We start from the raw sequence: 16,486 nt of genomic DNA, 5'->3' as shown, positions 1-16,486 counted from the left end.
CTTCGGGCTGTGAGCATTGTTAGATTGAAAAGCAAAAAAAAAAAAAAAGGAGAAAAAAATTACACTGGGGTTTGGATGTTTGTGTTTTTTAACTGTGAGATTAAATTATAGTAGGATAACTAAGGAAATAAGTAGCATATAGCAGCTTGTTTCTTGGGAGATTCTGTTGCCCTTAGCAAAACTCATTTATTTTTCCATTTAAGAGGGACACGCACAAATGGGTCAGCTAGCTTCTGCCTTTAACTTTTAGGGTCATCCTGTTGGCTCCAAGCAACAGATGACCAGGCATACACCGGAGGAAGTAATACCTGGGTAAGGCTTGTTTATCCAGAATGTAGATAGAGTTTAATTTGAAAAGTGACTGCGGTAAACACCCAGTACTACTGTTGTCTCTGAAAGTGACGCTTTTGCATTCATCGCCCTCTTTACCTGCTACTTTTCTCTAAGTGCTTTTGATAAAAGAGCTTGTTTTTCCTCACTTGTTTTTGCTGAGATAGCTACGGTGTAACTGCACGCAGAGCGCATTTTTTTTTGAATGCAGAATTACTCCTTGAACCTCCAGGTGGGGAGTGGTCAGTGGGAGTAAAGCTGCTGCGAATTGCTCCCGTTCATCCTCTGCGTGAAGTGGAGGCCGGGAGCTGCCCGAGGGTCAGGCCTCGTTCAGGGGAAAAAGAAGCAAGCTCTGCTGACAGCTCTCCCGCGTTACCAGCTCGTTAAAAACAAAGCCTGATTCAGGGCTGAGCTTGAAATTCGAGTCACTTCCTTTGCATAAATTTACAGTTCATCATCAGCTCTAAAAGCACGGAGCTAAGTGTTTGCTTATGTTTTAAAAGAGGTATTGTCTTCACTGTGAGTTTGCCATGTAAATATTTAGCAAGAGTAAGTCCTCTTTCTACTGCATTTTCCTTTTAAAAATATTGAGCTTCATAATTTTGAAAGTAAGAGAATAAGAAGGCCGCTCTGTTACTTATGCAAGTATAAGCTGAAAGTGGAATGAGAACGACTTGAAGCATCTGTGATACAAGCTCAGCAGCTGCTGAGATCCTGAACATGCTTCCTTGCCTGCCTTTGTCAGACAGATCCTATGTGTGCTGGGTTAGCCACTTACAGTTGTTGACAATCTCTCTCTAGGTGTCCTGGTTTCAAGAAATACAAATGTGAACAACGGAAAAGGAACCCTGTTTCCAAAGGGAAGGAAGAGCCCCTCACCAAGGTGGAGACGAACACGCCCAGGGATGCAGAGGTACCCAGTGGAGGATCCACGCTTGTAGCAGAAAGCTCCGCAGCTGCTGTGGTATCACTAGGGACTGCAGAGCCTGGACTGGTTAATCCAGCTTTTGAGGAGACTGAAGAAGGTGAGAGTTTGATAAACAGATGTAATTACATAATTACCTTTTATAATATAAAAAATGAAGTAACTATTTCAGACACTTCAATTTTTAAAATGTCCCCAGCGTTCTTAGATATCCTCAGTATTATTCATTAGTAGTCTTAGAAATAATCTCTTTCCTCAGCTTGTTCTTGAGGAGAGGGGAGATGCATTCACGTGCATCAGATACGGGAAGATCTGCTCAGAAACACAGAACTGCCAATGCAAGACAGCTCTGAGATCTCGGGCTGCAGTGAATGTTGTATTTGCAGTTTTCTTTGCAGAAACAAATGCAGTTTCTCTCAGTGGGAACATGCAGCACTAAAAGCACTTATAGAAGCCAAATAACTAGTAGTTAGGAAATGCTCCAACTTCTTAATCTTGTTCAGAAAGTTAAATATACTGTCGATTTCCTGGAGTGGTCAGTACCTCCCTAACAGTACAAAGTAAGTGTGTTTGTATAGCCTCGCCAGGTTTTTGATTAGTAATTGGTTATGAAACCCTAGCAGATAAAAGTAACCATCTGCACTGCAGCCTAGAACCTCTTGTCTCAATCCTTGCTGGAAGGCAGGAGTGTAGAGATCTTGGTGCCGTGTTTCAAAGTGTGTCTCAGTTTCCAGGTGTGCAGAGACTGGAGCTGGGTGCTTGTCTGCTGATGTGCTATTGCATGCGTCAGCTTAGTTCTCGGTTGGCTTTTTCCCTTAGTACACTTGGAGCAGATTTAGCATCTTTTGTATGACAGCTGCAGTTCACCTTTGCAGTCAGTCTGCTTGGCTTCATTAGAGTGCTGGGCCTGCCTAAATGCTGCAGTGCTGGTAGCTTTACAGTGACTTGCTAACGACAACTTTCATCTTCAAAGTGTCTGAGTAGTGCTCCTTAGGCTTCAGGGAGGCTGTGAAATAGGTAAACATTACTCCTGTGTTACAGGAGAGATGGGAGAAGAGGAGGAAAGGAAATTAGAGGAGGGAAGTTGCAGTGAGCTGCCTGTGGTAGAGTCTCCTCATGACAGACCAGTAATTATAGCTCATCAGTCCCCTTCTCTAATGGGTGCTGTGGAATTTGGGATTAGTGCATGTGTGCTTCTAGGATTCCAGCTGTCCCAGCAAGAAAAATCAGTGTCTAAGTGAAACACACAGAATGCCCTGTAATAAAGCACAAGAAATAGCAGAGAGAGAGTTAAAATTTGCCACAAGTTAGGGCAAGATGAGAAATGTTCTGGAGAAACTACAGAAATAGGGCCTTTTTAGCTGTCAGTCTGACCTAGCTTTTCCTCACCTGATAGCTGCTTTCTCTTCCTTTCCCTCCAGATTCTACTTCTGAACACAACCTGCCAGTGTGTGGGGCTGTGTGGGGGAAGGTTCTATTCATGTGTTGTTTCTTTCTCCTCAATTTCCACCATCAGACGTTCCTCAGAGAGCTAGCCTTGTGGCTGAAACGAGCACAATTGAAATTCACCGAGAAGATCCAGAGGAAGAGCTCGGGATGAGGATAGTTGGGGGTAAGGACACCCCACTAGGAAACATTGTTGTTCAGGAAGTCTTGCGGGATTCTGTCATTGCTGCGGATGGAAGAATAGCACCTGGAGACCATATTCTTGAGGTATGCAACCCACTTGTCTCATTGCTTCTCTTCACTTAAGGGATGAACAGGCAAAGTTGCCTAGAAAAACTGGGAAATCTCTACAGAGAAGATTTTTCTTAAAGCACTGATCAGACATGTCTGGCAGTAGCATCGTCTGTCTCCTGGAGCTGAGAAGTAGATTTGAGGACCCTTCTGATCCCTTGAGATTTTGGAATTCACACCATTTTGTATAAAGTGAAAAGATCTCTATGTAATAAATTTCAGCCGGTAGCACCTTTCCTCTCCAGTGGATTGTGCTCTAGCTTGGAGGTCATAGTTACTTGCTCTACTATGTTGCTTAAACTGCATTTCCTTAATGGGCAGGTTGGAAGTTGAAGACGTTACACCTTGAAGTCAGCATCACATATATAATCTGAGTAACAAGGAGCACCAGCCTTGTACATACTGACCCATGGCCAGATTTAGTTTCCAGATTAACCCAACATTCCATTACACTTGTTGGAGTGTGCTAACTGAGGTGACATAGGCTTGCCTACAGCACTAAAACCCACATGCAGCAAAAACCGTTAGCACCTTCTGGCTATGGCTACCCAATCACTTGACAAGCCATAAAGACCTAATTATCCTGTTGGGCTGTGGACATCAGTAATGACTGGGAGCCTTGCGCACAAGTGGCCGATTCAATCTCCAAGTTGATTTCTTGTGCAGACCAACAACACAACTTCTGTTTTATCCAAGCTGTACAATCTTGACTGGACCATAATTGGAGCAGGTCCCTGCACTTAGTAGCTCTACTGCCGTCCTGAAAGAACGTGTGACAACAAAGTGAAAATCAGCTTCTCAGAGTTACCTTGGTAAAAGCATGATTAGATTGATGATTCCAGAAGTTTTGTGGACTGCGGACCTCTCTTCCAAGCAAATCTGCAATTTGGCTCTTCTCCTGCAGGAGTATATTGAATGCTGGAAGTTAGTGGAAAACAGTTCTGCAGTGTTATGACATACACGTCATGATTTAACATCTTGTAGTTTGGGGTTTGTTGGTTATGTGAGCGGTCCTATCTCATACGTGTACTCAGCTACTCGCCATCACTGATGGCCTTATCTCACCTCCTTTCTTCTGCGTTCCTTTTTTAGAAAATTCTGCTCTGTAATGTGCATGAGAAACAGCTGCTTCAGTCAAGGCACTGCATAGGGATTATGCATCCTGTCTCCAGCTTGGTGATGTTCTGCATTGTAGACAGTGCCTAAATTATGTAGGTTCTGATTAGGGACTCTGGTTTGTTTGTTTTTCTAGGTGAATGGTGTCAACATCAGCAGTGTGACTCACTGCCAAGCTGTGTCCTTCCTGCGCCACCCAGGTCCTGTTCTCCACCTCATGGTCCTGCAGGAGAAAGGCTTTTCCAATAAGACTGCACAGCAGGACTCCACTTCTGCTACAAACCAGGAAGTGATCCATGTCACCTTGATGAAGAGAGACCGATCCGAACCCTTGGGAATCAAACTGATCAGGAAGACCGATGAGGCAGGGATTTTTATTCTAGATCTGCTAGAGGGAGGTTTGGCAGCCAAAAATGGGAAGCTGAGTCGGAATGACAGAGTCCTGTCTATAAATGGCCAGGATTTGAGGCAAGGAACGCCTGAGACTGCTGCACAGATCATCCAGGTAATTTATAATGTGGAGAGGTTGTGTGGCTAATGATACTGTAGCTGCCTGCATTGATGGCAGGGCTCCTGCTCTGACCCAGGGGCTAACAGAACATGCTGGAGCAGACTGCCTTCCCTGAAATCTCTCCTTGGAAAAGTGGCTTCTCTGCAGATGTGTGGGAAGCACTGCCTCCAAATGAAGATAAACATGAAGAGTGGGAATACGTTGTGAGTCATCTCTGACAAGTCTGAAGTGAGGCAGTTGCTCGTGGCACCTCAGTTCAGCCAAAGCAATTGGAGTTTCTTTGTGGTGTGGTGGTGTGATGACTTTCTTGCAGAATAAGTATTTGTATGCACCGTGTAGATGCATACATCACAGAAACCAGAAGAGATTAGGACAGCTCCTTCTGCTTCAAGCAGTCAAACTGAAGGTGTTGCTTGGGGAGGTGACAGGCTGTGGAGGGAGTCTGGAAAACAACATACCAGACTAAAAAGTTCTTAAAATGCTAAAAGAAGAGTAGGAAAAAGGTGGCCTTTTCATTCACAGTAGGGATTTGTTCTTATTGCAGCGTGCCAGATGTTTTGGTGAACAGAGCAGACAAGGAATTTTGGTTGAGGAATAGGCATTGCTATGTGTGCAGCAAATGTCACGTAGATCAGTTTTTAAATTCTTTATCTTCCTAGGCGGTGACCTCCAGTTTGTTTTTATCTGAAGATCCTGACACAATACATCTGATCACATATTGTTTATATCCTGGAAAGGATCTGAGGTCAGCAGAGCGAGGGAGAGCCAGTTCTCTTCCTGCTAATTAGCAAAGGAGAGTGCAGTGGAGTGGGAGAATAGAAGAAAAACAGCAGGATTCCAGTGTTGAGATCTGAGATCTTTCCTTCTGCTGTATGTGTGATTCCATACTATGACCTATTAGAATATATATTTTTTCATTCATGCTGCTATATTTCTGTAGTAGCATGCTAGTGTAACTCCTGTATGAGGAACTCTCTTTTGATTCCACTGAGATCAGTAAGCCTCAGAACTGGCTCCAGTGGCTTTGGGGATTTAATTCCTTTTGAAGTGACATTCTGTAGAACTGTGACATCCTTCAAACGTTATCTGTTCTTCTGAGAGCTTCTTCGTTAAACTTTGTTCTAATTTTGATTACAAACTGTTTGGAGAAAAGAGTCCTATCTGTATTGTGAAGTACCATTTGCACGTATAATGTATTTGTACTGTACATAGTCTCCTACTCAGGGATCAAGAGGAGGGCAAATCCCCAAAGCAGGATGCAACATTTACAATATATTTTGTGGAGACGTAAATATGTGCCAACTTGTCTGGGAAAAAATAATGAATTGCATCCTGGAGTGATTTTGGACCCGAGAGACTTAAATTCTGTTTTGTAAAAACCCTGTCTTTCAGTAGTTTAAAAACACACACAGACCAACCAACTGACTGAAACAACAGCAAAAGCAGAGCAGTTGATACAGTCCCTCTTCCCAGGCCAGGGAACTCACTGCTGCACGATGCTGTGGCACCAGAAGAGTCAGGTTCATGTCCAATAGTGAGAACAGCAGCTGTACTTCTCTCATCTGTTGCAGGAAATGCCCCAAGCAAGCACAGATGCCTTATCCCAATGGAGTCCTTCACAATAAGGTTTTGTTGGATTAATTTAGTTTGTTCTTTCAGATAGAAGAGCAGTAACAATAGTGAATACTTTCCCTGTAGTTCTGCCAAGGCCAGATATACAGCTGGTTGAGTTTTTAACTGGCAGCAATCTTAGGCAAAAGGTCAAGTCTACAGGTATTTTGGGGAAAAATGAATGGGTGAAGTGCTGAACAACCGATGTGGCATATAGGCTGGGAGGATTGCTTCCTCCACTTTTTGCCTTCTTTTGCTTGACTTGGCCTTCTAATGGTTTCAGATGCTCTTTTTGCTCCTGGCAGACCAGCGAATCCAGAGTAAACTTCGTAGTGCTGAGGCAGCCAGGTGTGCAGCTGTTGGACCCAGGGGAAGATGGCAGCACGTCAAACAACAGCAGCAGCAGCAGTGGAGGAAGCCCAGTGCACCACCGCAGAAGACTAGACCAGAGTCACTATAGACGAAAGTCCAGCTACCAGAAGGTAAGCTTGGAAATAACAGCAAAAGCACTGGTTACTCCTGGTCTAGTAGATCTATTATGTTAGCTCTGTGACAGTTATTTATTGTACAAAACTGATTAGTCGCTCCTTTCTTCTTGAGCTGTTGACAAGCAGCATGTTTGTGGCTATTGGCACTAGAAAACTGTGTGTTTATCATCTACTGGAAAAAAACATCAAAATTTCCTCAAATGTCTGTAACATTGATGCAGAACTAGGGTTTAATCCCTCCTTGTTTGGAAAGGGCCGTGGGAAATTTACAGTCCATGAGACTCTAACAGGGCCAGCACTGGACATTGATAAAGCACAACACGTTTGGGATGTTGTGCAGGGGTATTAAGTTACGCTTCTGGTTTGGAGCTACACAGCTCTGTGACACGGAAGTAGAAACAACACAAATCACACTGTAGTACTGCTGTGACTTGAGTGTTGTATCTGCCATTCTGCCATCCATTTGCATGTTATAAGAATATCCTGCAAGAGAGTTGCCAGTCTCTTGTACCAGCGATTTGCTCTGTGCAAACTCACAGCTACCAGCTGTGGGAGAAAACATTCTAAAACTGCCTATACTTCTGTATCTAAATGCCTCTGTTGAAGGTTAGTAAGGAACCTACTTCTGCCTCCAAAGTTGGTTACGTCTGCAATTACTTGCAATTAACAGGGAAATAATGAACTCTGTTAATTAAAATTTAAATAATACTCTCATAATCATTTGAAACGTTCATCTTCTGGGGATGCTGGCCATCTTTGTCAGCATCTTCAAGTTTGATTTTTGTTTTGTATACTGTATCTCGAAAACATCTCCTTCTTGCCTGTTTTATCCATTTGTGTCATATTGGCTTGATGAGCAGAAATCAGGATGAGTGGTGATTCTAATATAAAGAGTTTCCACGTACCTTTTCAGTCATGCATGAAAAAATGATTCAGAAGTTACTGATCCCAGTTTAGTAGTAGTCAGAGAAAGATTGATTGCTTGATATGAATGGCCTTGAAATGAGTTGGTAGCTTGTTCCTTGGTGCAAAATTGTTCTCAGAGTGAGCATCTCTTTACAGCAAAAGGAAGGAGGATTGTTGGGGGAGCAGCTGTTTCCCAGACAGCTATGCCTCAGTCATACTGGTGTCACACTGGAAATACAGAGTAGTATTTTCACCCAGAGCGAGTATAAGAGAAGCTGACTTCGTCATCTAGCAGTATTGCCAAATGTTATGAGTTAAAGAAACATAATGTTTTGTTATTTTGTTCTGGTTCTGAGCTTCCCATGTTAATTGCATTAATGATTCTGTGTATTGTACTGTCATTTTGCTGTAGGAATTACCTCCAGGATATATAAGTCATGAAAAGACAGTTGCGATAAAGAAAGAACCAAAGGAATCCTTAGGAATAACAATTGGAGGTGGACGAGATAACAAAAACAAGCTCCCTATATATGTAACAAGTGTACAGCCCATCGGGTGCCTCTTCAGGGATGGCAGAATCAAGCGAGGTAAGGAGACTCTCAGATCCTTTACAGGTTGGGAACTGTTCTTAAGCAGAATTTGGATTTAGATAGTAAAGTGGAATTGGAAGCAGGGTTCCACATGAGACCTTGAGGCAGAAATGTGCTTCGTAGCACAAGTTTTGCAATAATCCCATTTTATTTAATCAACAGGAGATGTACTTTTGAGCATAAACGGCATTGATTTGACTCACCTGAACTACTATGAAGCTGTCTCAGCGCTGAAATCTAATGCAGCTTCCCACTCAGTCATACTGAAAGCCTTGGAAATCCTTTCAACAGACCCCACAGATCCCTCTCTGGACATCAAGGAGCGAGGATTCAGCTGGTCTCCCCTCTGGATCACGTGGCTTGGATTGCCTAGGTACGTTTGTTTGGTGATCGAATAGAGATCTGTCCCAGGGCTGACGTAAACACTAGAAATGAACTTCTTCATGGGTAAGTCAATGGAAGCATTGCCAGTATCCTTGTTAGCTTTAAGGCAGAGGAAAGCCTCATCTGTCAGTGAGATCATAGCACAATGAATGCATAAAAAGTTCATCTGTTTCTTACAACATTACTCTTCATTTTTCCACTTCTGTTGCACAGTAACCGTGTTTCAGAAGTTTCTGAAAACCTTTTTCTTTCCTTTTTTTTTTTTTTTTCTCCTCTAAGAGAAGTAACACAGAAAATGAAAAGCATACATTTTGGAATTTGAGGCACTGACTTTAAATTTAGTCAGCGTAGAACCAGTCCCTTCTGAACTGTCACTAGCTGAAGTCACTGTCTCTCTTTCTAAGTGGCATTACGGAGGCCAGCAGGTATCTGCTGCTAGACAGTATCTATTCTGATTATCTCATTTGGAGGAACTCTTTCAGTCTAATTCTTTCCGGCTGTTGTAATTGTGCGATCTTTACCATGAAGCATTCTGAATTGCTGAGTTTCCCTGCTGCAAAGCTTTGGATTGTGAACTTAACAAAGATTTTAGCAGCAACATGATATGTTGCATGTTACAGAGTTGAGATGTCAAGAACTTTAATTTCTGTCTCCTTTCTGGTGAGGTGAACCTCTTGTTTGCTCACTTTTGTGGTTTCATGAAAGTATATTCAGCCAGAAAAGATAGAATCTGTTGTCATTTCAGGTAGCTGGAGAGGGATCATGCAGGAGATGAATGTAGAACAGTAAAGCCAAACCCTTTTGTGGGAAGCTCAGATTATTTATAGCCTTGTTTCTTGAGGCACCTGAAAGAAGAAAGACTAAGAAGCCTCTTGTTATGTTACCCTTGTGTTACTTAGCAGCCTGTAAGCGCTAAACAAAACAGCCCAAGCAAGGTAGCTTTGTGTCTCAGGTGACTAACTTGGCTTGTGCTCAGCACAATCCTTTAGTTTCTTCCACTCTTCTTCAGAATCAACCCGTCCATTCTGTGCGGGCCTGGTGTGAACCAGTTCAAGCTGTACCTGGATAGCCCAAACCTGGGTACACATCATCAGCTGCCAGCAGGTGCTCGTTCCTCTCGGGTGCTCCAGCAGTGAAGTACAGGCAGGAAAAACTGGCCATGCCTTCTCCCTTCTTCCGTTTCCAGTTTCTTCGGATGTGTGCTGGCTCCCAGCATCACTACACTTCCTGCTGCAGGGACTGGTGCCCGCTCTTTACTCACTGGGAACGTGCCTTCATTTCAAGCATAGGCTGACATTACTTGCCACGTACTGCATTGCTTGAAATCCTTTTGCTCCTGGTGGTAATGTGGGCTCCCCTTCCTTTGCCTGTTAGAAGGTCTCAGTACTGAAGCAGGGAGCAGTGATTTCAGATCCCCTTTCTGTTCTTCAGGCTTCCTTTCTTGCTCTGACCTTTAGGAGCTGACAAAATTTTTCTTCTTGTTTCCAGTAATAAAAGTCACTCTAATTCTTTCTCACCCACTTTCCCATCCGCTTGTAATAAGACCTGGTAGGAATTAATGTGGAAGCTTTAAGCTTAGTGCTGATGGCATGGAAGATTTCAGTTTTGTTCAGCATTTTTTTCCAGCAGCTACTCTGAGCAGAAAAATCCTTTCATCCTTCTCAGAGGAAACTTTAATGCTGAAAGACTGGAGTCAGAGTTGGTGCTCAGGGCTAGAGAAATGTACTCAGCTGTTGCAACACTTGAGCCTACAGTGTTTAATTCTAGTCTTGGTTCTTGTGTCTGTGGGTTATTTTCTTTACATCAAATGCTGTCAGGCCGGCTCACTCAGTGACATGCTGGCTTGGAGCTGCGCAGCCCCTGCAGCCTGTCCTGCAGATCTTGGGTTATGTGCCAGGCTACTGGCACTGATCAGTTTCAGGAGATCACAGCCCTGGTCCTGTGTCTTTCTTGGGATGCCAGGTGACAGAATAACACGAGCATCTTGGTCACAGTCCTCTTAAACAAAAAACACTCTGTGCTTGTAAGGCCGCTTGGACACCACAGCATTTGGTGTGTAAGCTTGGGTCAGAGCTTCCATCCCTGCCTCCGGCCATGCGTGCCTGATGAAGATGCAGACATCTGTGCTGCAGGAGGGGCGAGATGGGAACGCTCTTCTCTCCAGCCTCAGGCAACAGAGCCAGGTGCCTGACATTCTGGCTTTTTTCTCTTGTAACACAACTGTGGGAAACCCTGCTGTCTCCGTAAACTTCGACTCTCTCCATTGTTTTGCTAGTAATTTGGTGGTGGTGAGTGTTCCAAGTTAATTATATACTGCTAATTACTGTTGATTGAATGTTTATCATGATCACTGAATGTGTCACAGAAGATAGTGCAGGAACTTCATTTCTTCATAGCGTTACGTTAAATAAATACCAGTTACTCACAGTATAAAACACCATCTCAAAACATGGTGTTGGGGGTCTTAATTCATTGCTCTTTGAATCCTGAAGATTGCATTACCGTCTCGCTCTGTATCAGCTTTGACTCCTGAAACAGCCCCACATCACTCTAGGCATGGCTGTTAATGCTCGGGGTGGGGGGAAAGCAGCATCCCTCTCACTTCAGAGTCTCTCTGCAGCCAGTCCACAAAGCCTGAGCTCTTCTGCAGTGACCTTCAGGCACTCCCTGCTGTGGCCCCACCAGAGCAGCACATTCCACAAACTCTGAAGGGGATGCAGATCCAGCAGGTAGCTTCCCAGAATAAAATCTGCACCTTTACTTTCTGTTAAGTCTAAAATATTTTTCCCATGGTCATTTTCCATTATGGTGAATTAATGTTTCTCCTCCCAAAAACCCCTTTTCATATGAAAATAGATTTCTAGCAAAGAGCTTTCTTCAACTCTTGGAGAATGTGTTCAGTGCTCACTTATGTTTTATGCTGAAGTAGCACTTTTGTTCTCTGGGCTATTTATTTGCACCAGATGCCATATATGTTTGTCATAGCTGTGTTTTTTAAATTTGTATAATACCAGTAGAAGAAAACTGGAGGCACTAGTAAGCTGCAGCTGGGTCTCCCAGTGTTAACTGGTATGAGGAACTGGTGCAAAACTAAATTGCAGTTCCAAAGCAGATAATTGGATCATTGTCTCAGTGAGAAGTTAACTGAGAAGGCTTTTGAAATCTGAAACTCATCTGCAAACTGCTCAAGCAAAGCCCTTGAGGCAGAAACATTTACAAGGAGAAGTTCAGCTGCTGGAATACCTCAGTGGGTGATCAGCAGCAGTTCCACTCAGCCTGGCAGCCTGCTGGTGCCAGAACATTACCTGACTGTTGGCCTGTGCTCCTGCCACACCTCTTCAGATGCCTTGCAAGGGCCTGGCACACGCTTGTGCTTCGAGCTCAGGGCACAAGTGCTGTTGGCACTTTGTTGTTGTGTTCTTCTTTGCCGTGTGCCTCAGGCTCACTGGGAATGCCCCTCAGTGAGCGGGGCTAGCACACAGTGATCTGCCATTTGGTATCTTATGTACGAAGGCTGCCTCGCCTCATAGTGCTCGCTTGCCATCGGTGAGATGTGGCTGCTGAATGCCTTCATTGTACCAAGCATACGGTGTACATGCAGAATAAAAACCTCCATTCCCATTGACTGCATGGGCTTTAACAGCGCTGTTTACAGTTGATTTGGTTTTGTCTATTAAAATGTTTGATAGGAAAAATCATGAAGTTATTCTGATGTGAATTCATGAATTTTTCAGGTCACAAACCCTTTGAGAGCACAGTCATTTTTTGTTAACTCTTTGTCTACCACTGACAGTACTAAGACTTCTAAAAGACTGTCATCTTCAGATCTGACAATCACCCCACAACACACCTTGCACAAAGAGGTTGCCTTCAGCCCATAAAACGAGAAGAAAGGCAAGGCTGTTACAGAGCCACACTTGCCCCAAGGAAAACATTTCCCCTAAGGGAAAACGTAAACCTTTGGTCAGGCGGTTTTCCCTGAAGCACGTTTACAAATGTTCTCTGTTTTTGGCTGTGCCTGTCTTTGCAGCTACCTTCACTGCTGTCAAGATATTGTCCTTAGCAAAGGTAACCTGGAAAGCTGGGGCTTCAGCATTGTCGGAGGCTTTGAGGAGAGCAAAGGAAACCAGCCCTTCTTCATCAAAACCATCGTGCCTGGGACGCCTGCCTGTCGCAACGCAAGGCTGAAGTGAGTGTGAACCCCTCCTAGGGTCCTGGGGCTTGAGGCAGAGGCACCACCAGTGGCAGTAGATATCATTTCCCTGGAGGGCTTTTACCCTTTTAACTGGCTGAACTAAAAGTTAAGGACTTCTAATCCATAGATGCTCATTTATGCAGTTAATAGTGTTACCGAAGCTCTATGTTAATGAGTGTTTTTTCTATAAAAGTGTAACTAGCTACTAAAGGGAATTAACTGCTGTATTTTAAAAGACTGTAAAGGTTTTAATTGAGTAATTAAGAAGAGCTAGAAAGGGGTTGTTCCAGATTAACCTTAGAGGCTTCTAAGTAAAAAGTCTCTTAGGTTATGAAGACTGTCTTAATGGAAGTAACAAAAGCCCTCCTGTAGAGAAAAAGGAAGGTAGCCTTGCTGCCCTGTCAGTAATGCTGGAGTAGTAGTGCTGGAGCACCCCACAGAACACTACTGCATTACCTCCAGGATCCACCAGAACCAGCTCCTCCACAAGCATGCAGCAGGCTGCAAGTGCAGTGCTGTTACAGGCTGCTCTCTGGCAGGGGGACAGTTTTAGTGCAGTGAGTCAGGCTTTGCTCCCCTGGGAAGTGTGAAAGAAGGGCAGAGCCTTGGTGGGGGCTTGGGGCCAGCTGGGTGCCCTGACTGCCCAGGGAGCCCTGTGATGCTGAGGGAAGGAGGGGCTGGCTCTGGCACCTCATCCCACTGCAGCCAAGCTGTACAGCCACATGGAAGGTAGCTGGGTGTGCTGTGGCTGGGCGAAGCGGGCAGCCTGAGAAACCTACTGAATCAAGCTACAGAGTGACAGAATGCCTCAGCCCGTGGGCATTTTTCTTGGCACGTCCCTCTGCTGCCAGGCCAGCCAGTTGCACTCCTGTGCCCCTGACTGCCGTCACTGGGCACCAGCACTGTCCTTCCCCTGCCCTCGGATTCAGGACTGAGCCTGTCAGCAGCCACTTCTCTGTGCTTAGATCTGCTCTCTTCTTGCCCTTTATCTAGCTGAAGAGTCACTCCAATAAAGAATTTATGATCTTAGTGCGGGGTGGGGTAGGTGATCTTGGTGTCCAAGGTTGCAGTGTTAATGAATTAACTCATGACAAGCTCATTTTCTGTCTTTTTTGATTAGGTGTGGAGATGAAATAGTGGCAGTAAATGGAGTACCAGCAGTTGGAATGAGCAACTCAGAATTAATCCCAATGTTGAAGGAGCAAAAGAACAAAGTGACGCTTACCGTGGTATCCTGGCCAGGAAGCCTTGTGTGAAAGCTGTGACAAATCACGCAGCAGCCTTAAGGATCATCCTTGGCATCAGATATTTGCTGACCACCACACAGAGCTAAATGTGACAAACTGAGGGAACGCTGAAACTCACTATACAGTGTATTGTGTCATGATAATTTTCACTTCATTTTTGGAGAAAACATTTCTTTACTGTGTGGAGGTTAACACCGACTGATTGTTAGCTTCAAAGTAATGGTGACTCGGAACAGCTGGAGCTTCCTGGACTCACTAGAGCTTGTTAGTATTGGTGTTGCAGAGAAAGCTGGTTCTCCAGTGTTTCTCTACGAATTGCCCATCTTTGCTTTGAGGCATTTTCTTCAGTTCTAGAGCTCCTCTTTCTATTTAATGTTTTGAACAGGTTAAAACATGTGACCGTCCTGTTTCCCCTGCTAGTTTAAGAATACTGTTTGGCTACTTGCTCTCTACCTTACTGCCATACTGGACACTGAGTCATTTTTTATGGTTTTTAAAAGCCACTAATAAAACTGTAAGGATGCAGTCCAATCAAGCAGCTCTTGTAGCCCACAGCCTTGTGTTCTTAGGCTGCTTCAATCTACTGAATGTTTTTATACATCATAGAAGTGTGTAGCTGGCAGCTGAAGAGCTGGCAACTGAGCATGGCAGGGCTGTGTTGACTCCTATGAAGGTCCTATCACCAGTAACAGAGATGAGGAACTTGTGTAGTTTTCATCCCCTTCCTCAGCTTGGTGTCTCTGGTTTTAAGACTTGATGAGTGACCAGCTTTTCCCAGAGAAGGCAGATGGCTAAGAAAACAGGTTTGTTGATGAGTAACCCCTGTCCCAGGAAGCTGTCTGTCTTCTCTCTGTTTCCCAGTGCTGAGAGGCAGAGCTGAGGCAGCAGGGACAAGCTGTGCTTGCAGCTCTGTCATTGCTATAGTGAACTACAGCTTGCTGGCTTGGGACCTCCAGGAATAGGACACCTTGGGCTTCAGTTCCAGCCCACTGTGTAGGTAAAGGTTGGAATGCAGGGAGTGAAGCCCCAGCAGGTTGGTTTCACCTCCAACACCTTGTTAAGTTCCTACCTGGAAACAAACTCTACATGAAGCAATTCCGTCCTTTTTTTTTTAGTTGTTAACCAGCAGTATAAGAAACAGATCTTTCTCACGTCAGAGATCTTCTCTCTATGCTGTTTCTGCTGTACCTTTTATGGGGCCAGCTCAGACTGTAAGATTAATCAAAGGTGTTTCTCTCTCTGGTAAAAATGCTACCTGGAATGAATGTTTTAATTTCTTGTGGTAGCAAACAGACTGCAGGCATGTGCCAGTCGTCCTCAGCAATGCTTTTCTTAGGGCTGGCTATTGGTAATTGGCTCTTAGAGCAGAGCAGACCTGTTCCTTGCTAGATGATTGAGCTGTTTACACACCGAGTGACTTCACTTCCTCTGGCTGTTAGCTTAAGGCAGTATACACCAGGCCCCCCGTTATCGGAGCCTATTGTACAGAAATAGCTTAAGATCCAGTTGTCACAAAAGCTTCCCTGGCGCATGCTGTGGCCTCTCCATTTGGCCAATAAACGTAGCTACCATCTTAAACAGCAGAAAGAGTAGGGCCAGCTGTTGCTGCTAGTGAACAGTCAGAGCAAAATGATTCTGAAGTCAGAAACGTGCCTGTGGAAAACAAGTCACTGGAGCTGCATCTGACAGAAAAGAAGGTGAAGCGTTTTGGTCTCCTTCCTATCATGGTAGAGAATCTGTGCCCGATATGGAACGGTAAATATTTACGTAGGTGGAAAGAAGGCACTTCCTACTGAGTCGTAACAAACAGGGCTTGCATAAAGGATGGTAGGAAAATGCCATGCAGATGGTGGTCAGACCATTCAAATGAAGGGTAAGCTGCAGAAGGCAGCATGACTTTTAGTATTTCTCCATCTCGTTTCAAGGTGCCTTTAACTTCACCAAAACGTCCTCATAATTAAGTACTGATTGCAAGATCAGCTTGTTAATAGATGTTGAATTTGTTTTGATGCCTTTATAAATTATTCTAATATTACTGAAAACCAACATGAACTATGGGTGCTGGTTATTTTTTCGCTTTACCTTCTTGCACATTAGCTAATGCCTCAGAACAGGTCCCCTCAACACAGGGCTTCAAGAAGCTGACCTTGCCAGGCAGGAAGTCATGTAGTTGACTTCTGCTTCTCCCAGGACAGGAGCTGGACTACCCAGAAATACACTGTGATTGGAGAAGGAAAACCAAACCAACTCCCGCATGCTTTCCATCTTTTCCCTTAGTTATCTTACTGGTGCTCGTGGGGCTCAGAACTGATTGGACTGAAGAAGCCAGCCTAGGGAATAAAAAGCTTTATGGAATGAGGCTTAACTCCCTGAGCAGTTGTGAATATTGGAGTCACCATTCAGTAACCCCAAGGAACATGACATGAAACCTGCAGCAGTTACTTGG

General features: G+C 44.3%; 1 protein-coding gene across 8 annotated transcripts in view; it reads left to right on the top strand.

Moving 5' to 3' along the window:
• Positions 1–16,092, top strand: part of LOC110403439 (ligand of Numb protein X 2-like) — a 30,055-nt gene extending 13,963 nt beyond the window's left edge. For all 8 annotated transcript variants that reach the window (XM_021406636.1, XM_021406635.1, XM_021406640.1 and 5 more), the window contains exons 3-10: positions 1,132–1,355; positions 2,772–2,968; positions 4,245–4,613; positions 6,536–6,712; positions 8,037–8,211; positions 8,377–8,587; positions 12,629–12,787; positions 13,914–16,092. In XM_021406636.1, coding sequence (XP_021262311.1) covers positions 1,132–1,355; positions 2,772–2,968; positions 4,245–4,613; positions 6,536–6,712; positions 8,037–8,211; positions 8,377–8,587; positions 12,629–12,787; positions 13,914–14,049 — 1,648 coding nt within the window. In that variant the 3' untranslated portion in view covers positions 14,050–16,092. The remainder of the gene's footprint in view (positions 1–1,131; positions 1,356–2,771; positions 2,969–4,244; positions 4,614–6,535; positions 6,713–8,036; positions 8,212–8,376; positions 8,588–12,628; positions 12,788–13,913) is intronic.

This window comes from Numida meleagris, chromosome 8 (genome assembly GCF_002078875.1).
Source record: "Numida meleagris isolate 19003 breed g44 Domestic line chromosome 8, NumMel1.0, whole genome shotgun sequence".
Classification (NCBI taxonomy): Eukaryota; Metazoa; Chordata; class Aves; order Galliformes; family Numididae; genus Numida; species Numida meleagris.
Note: the sequence above shows the minus strand (reverse complement) of the source record. Positions and strands in the feature narration are given on the sequence as shown.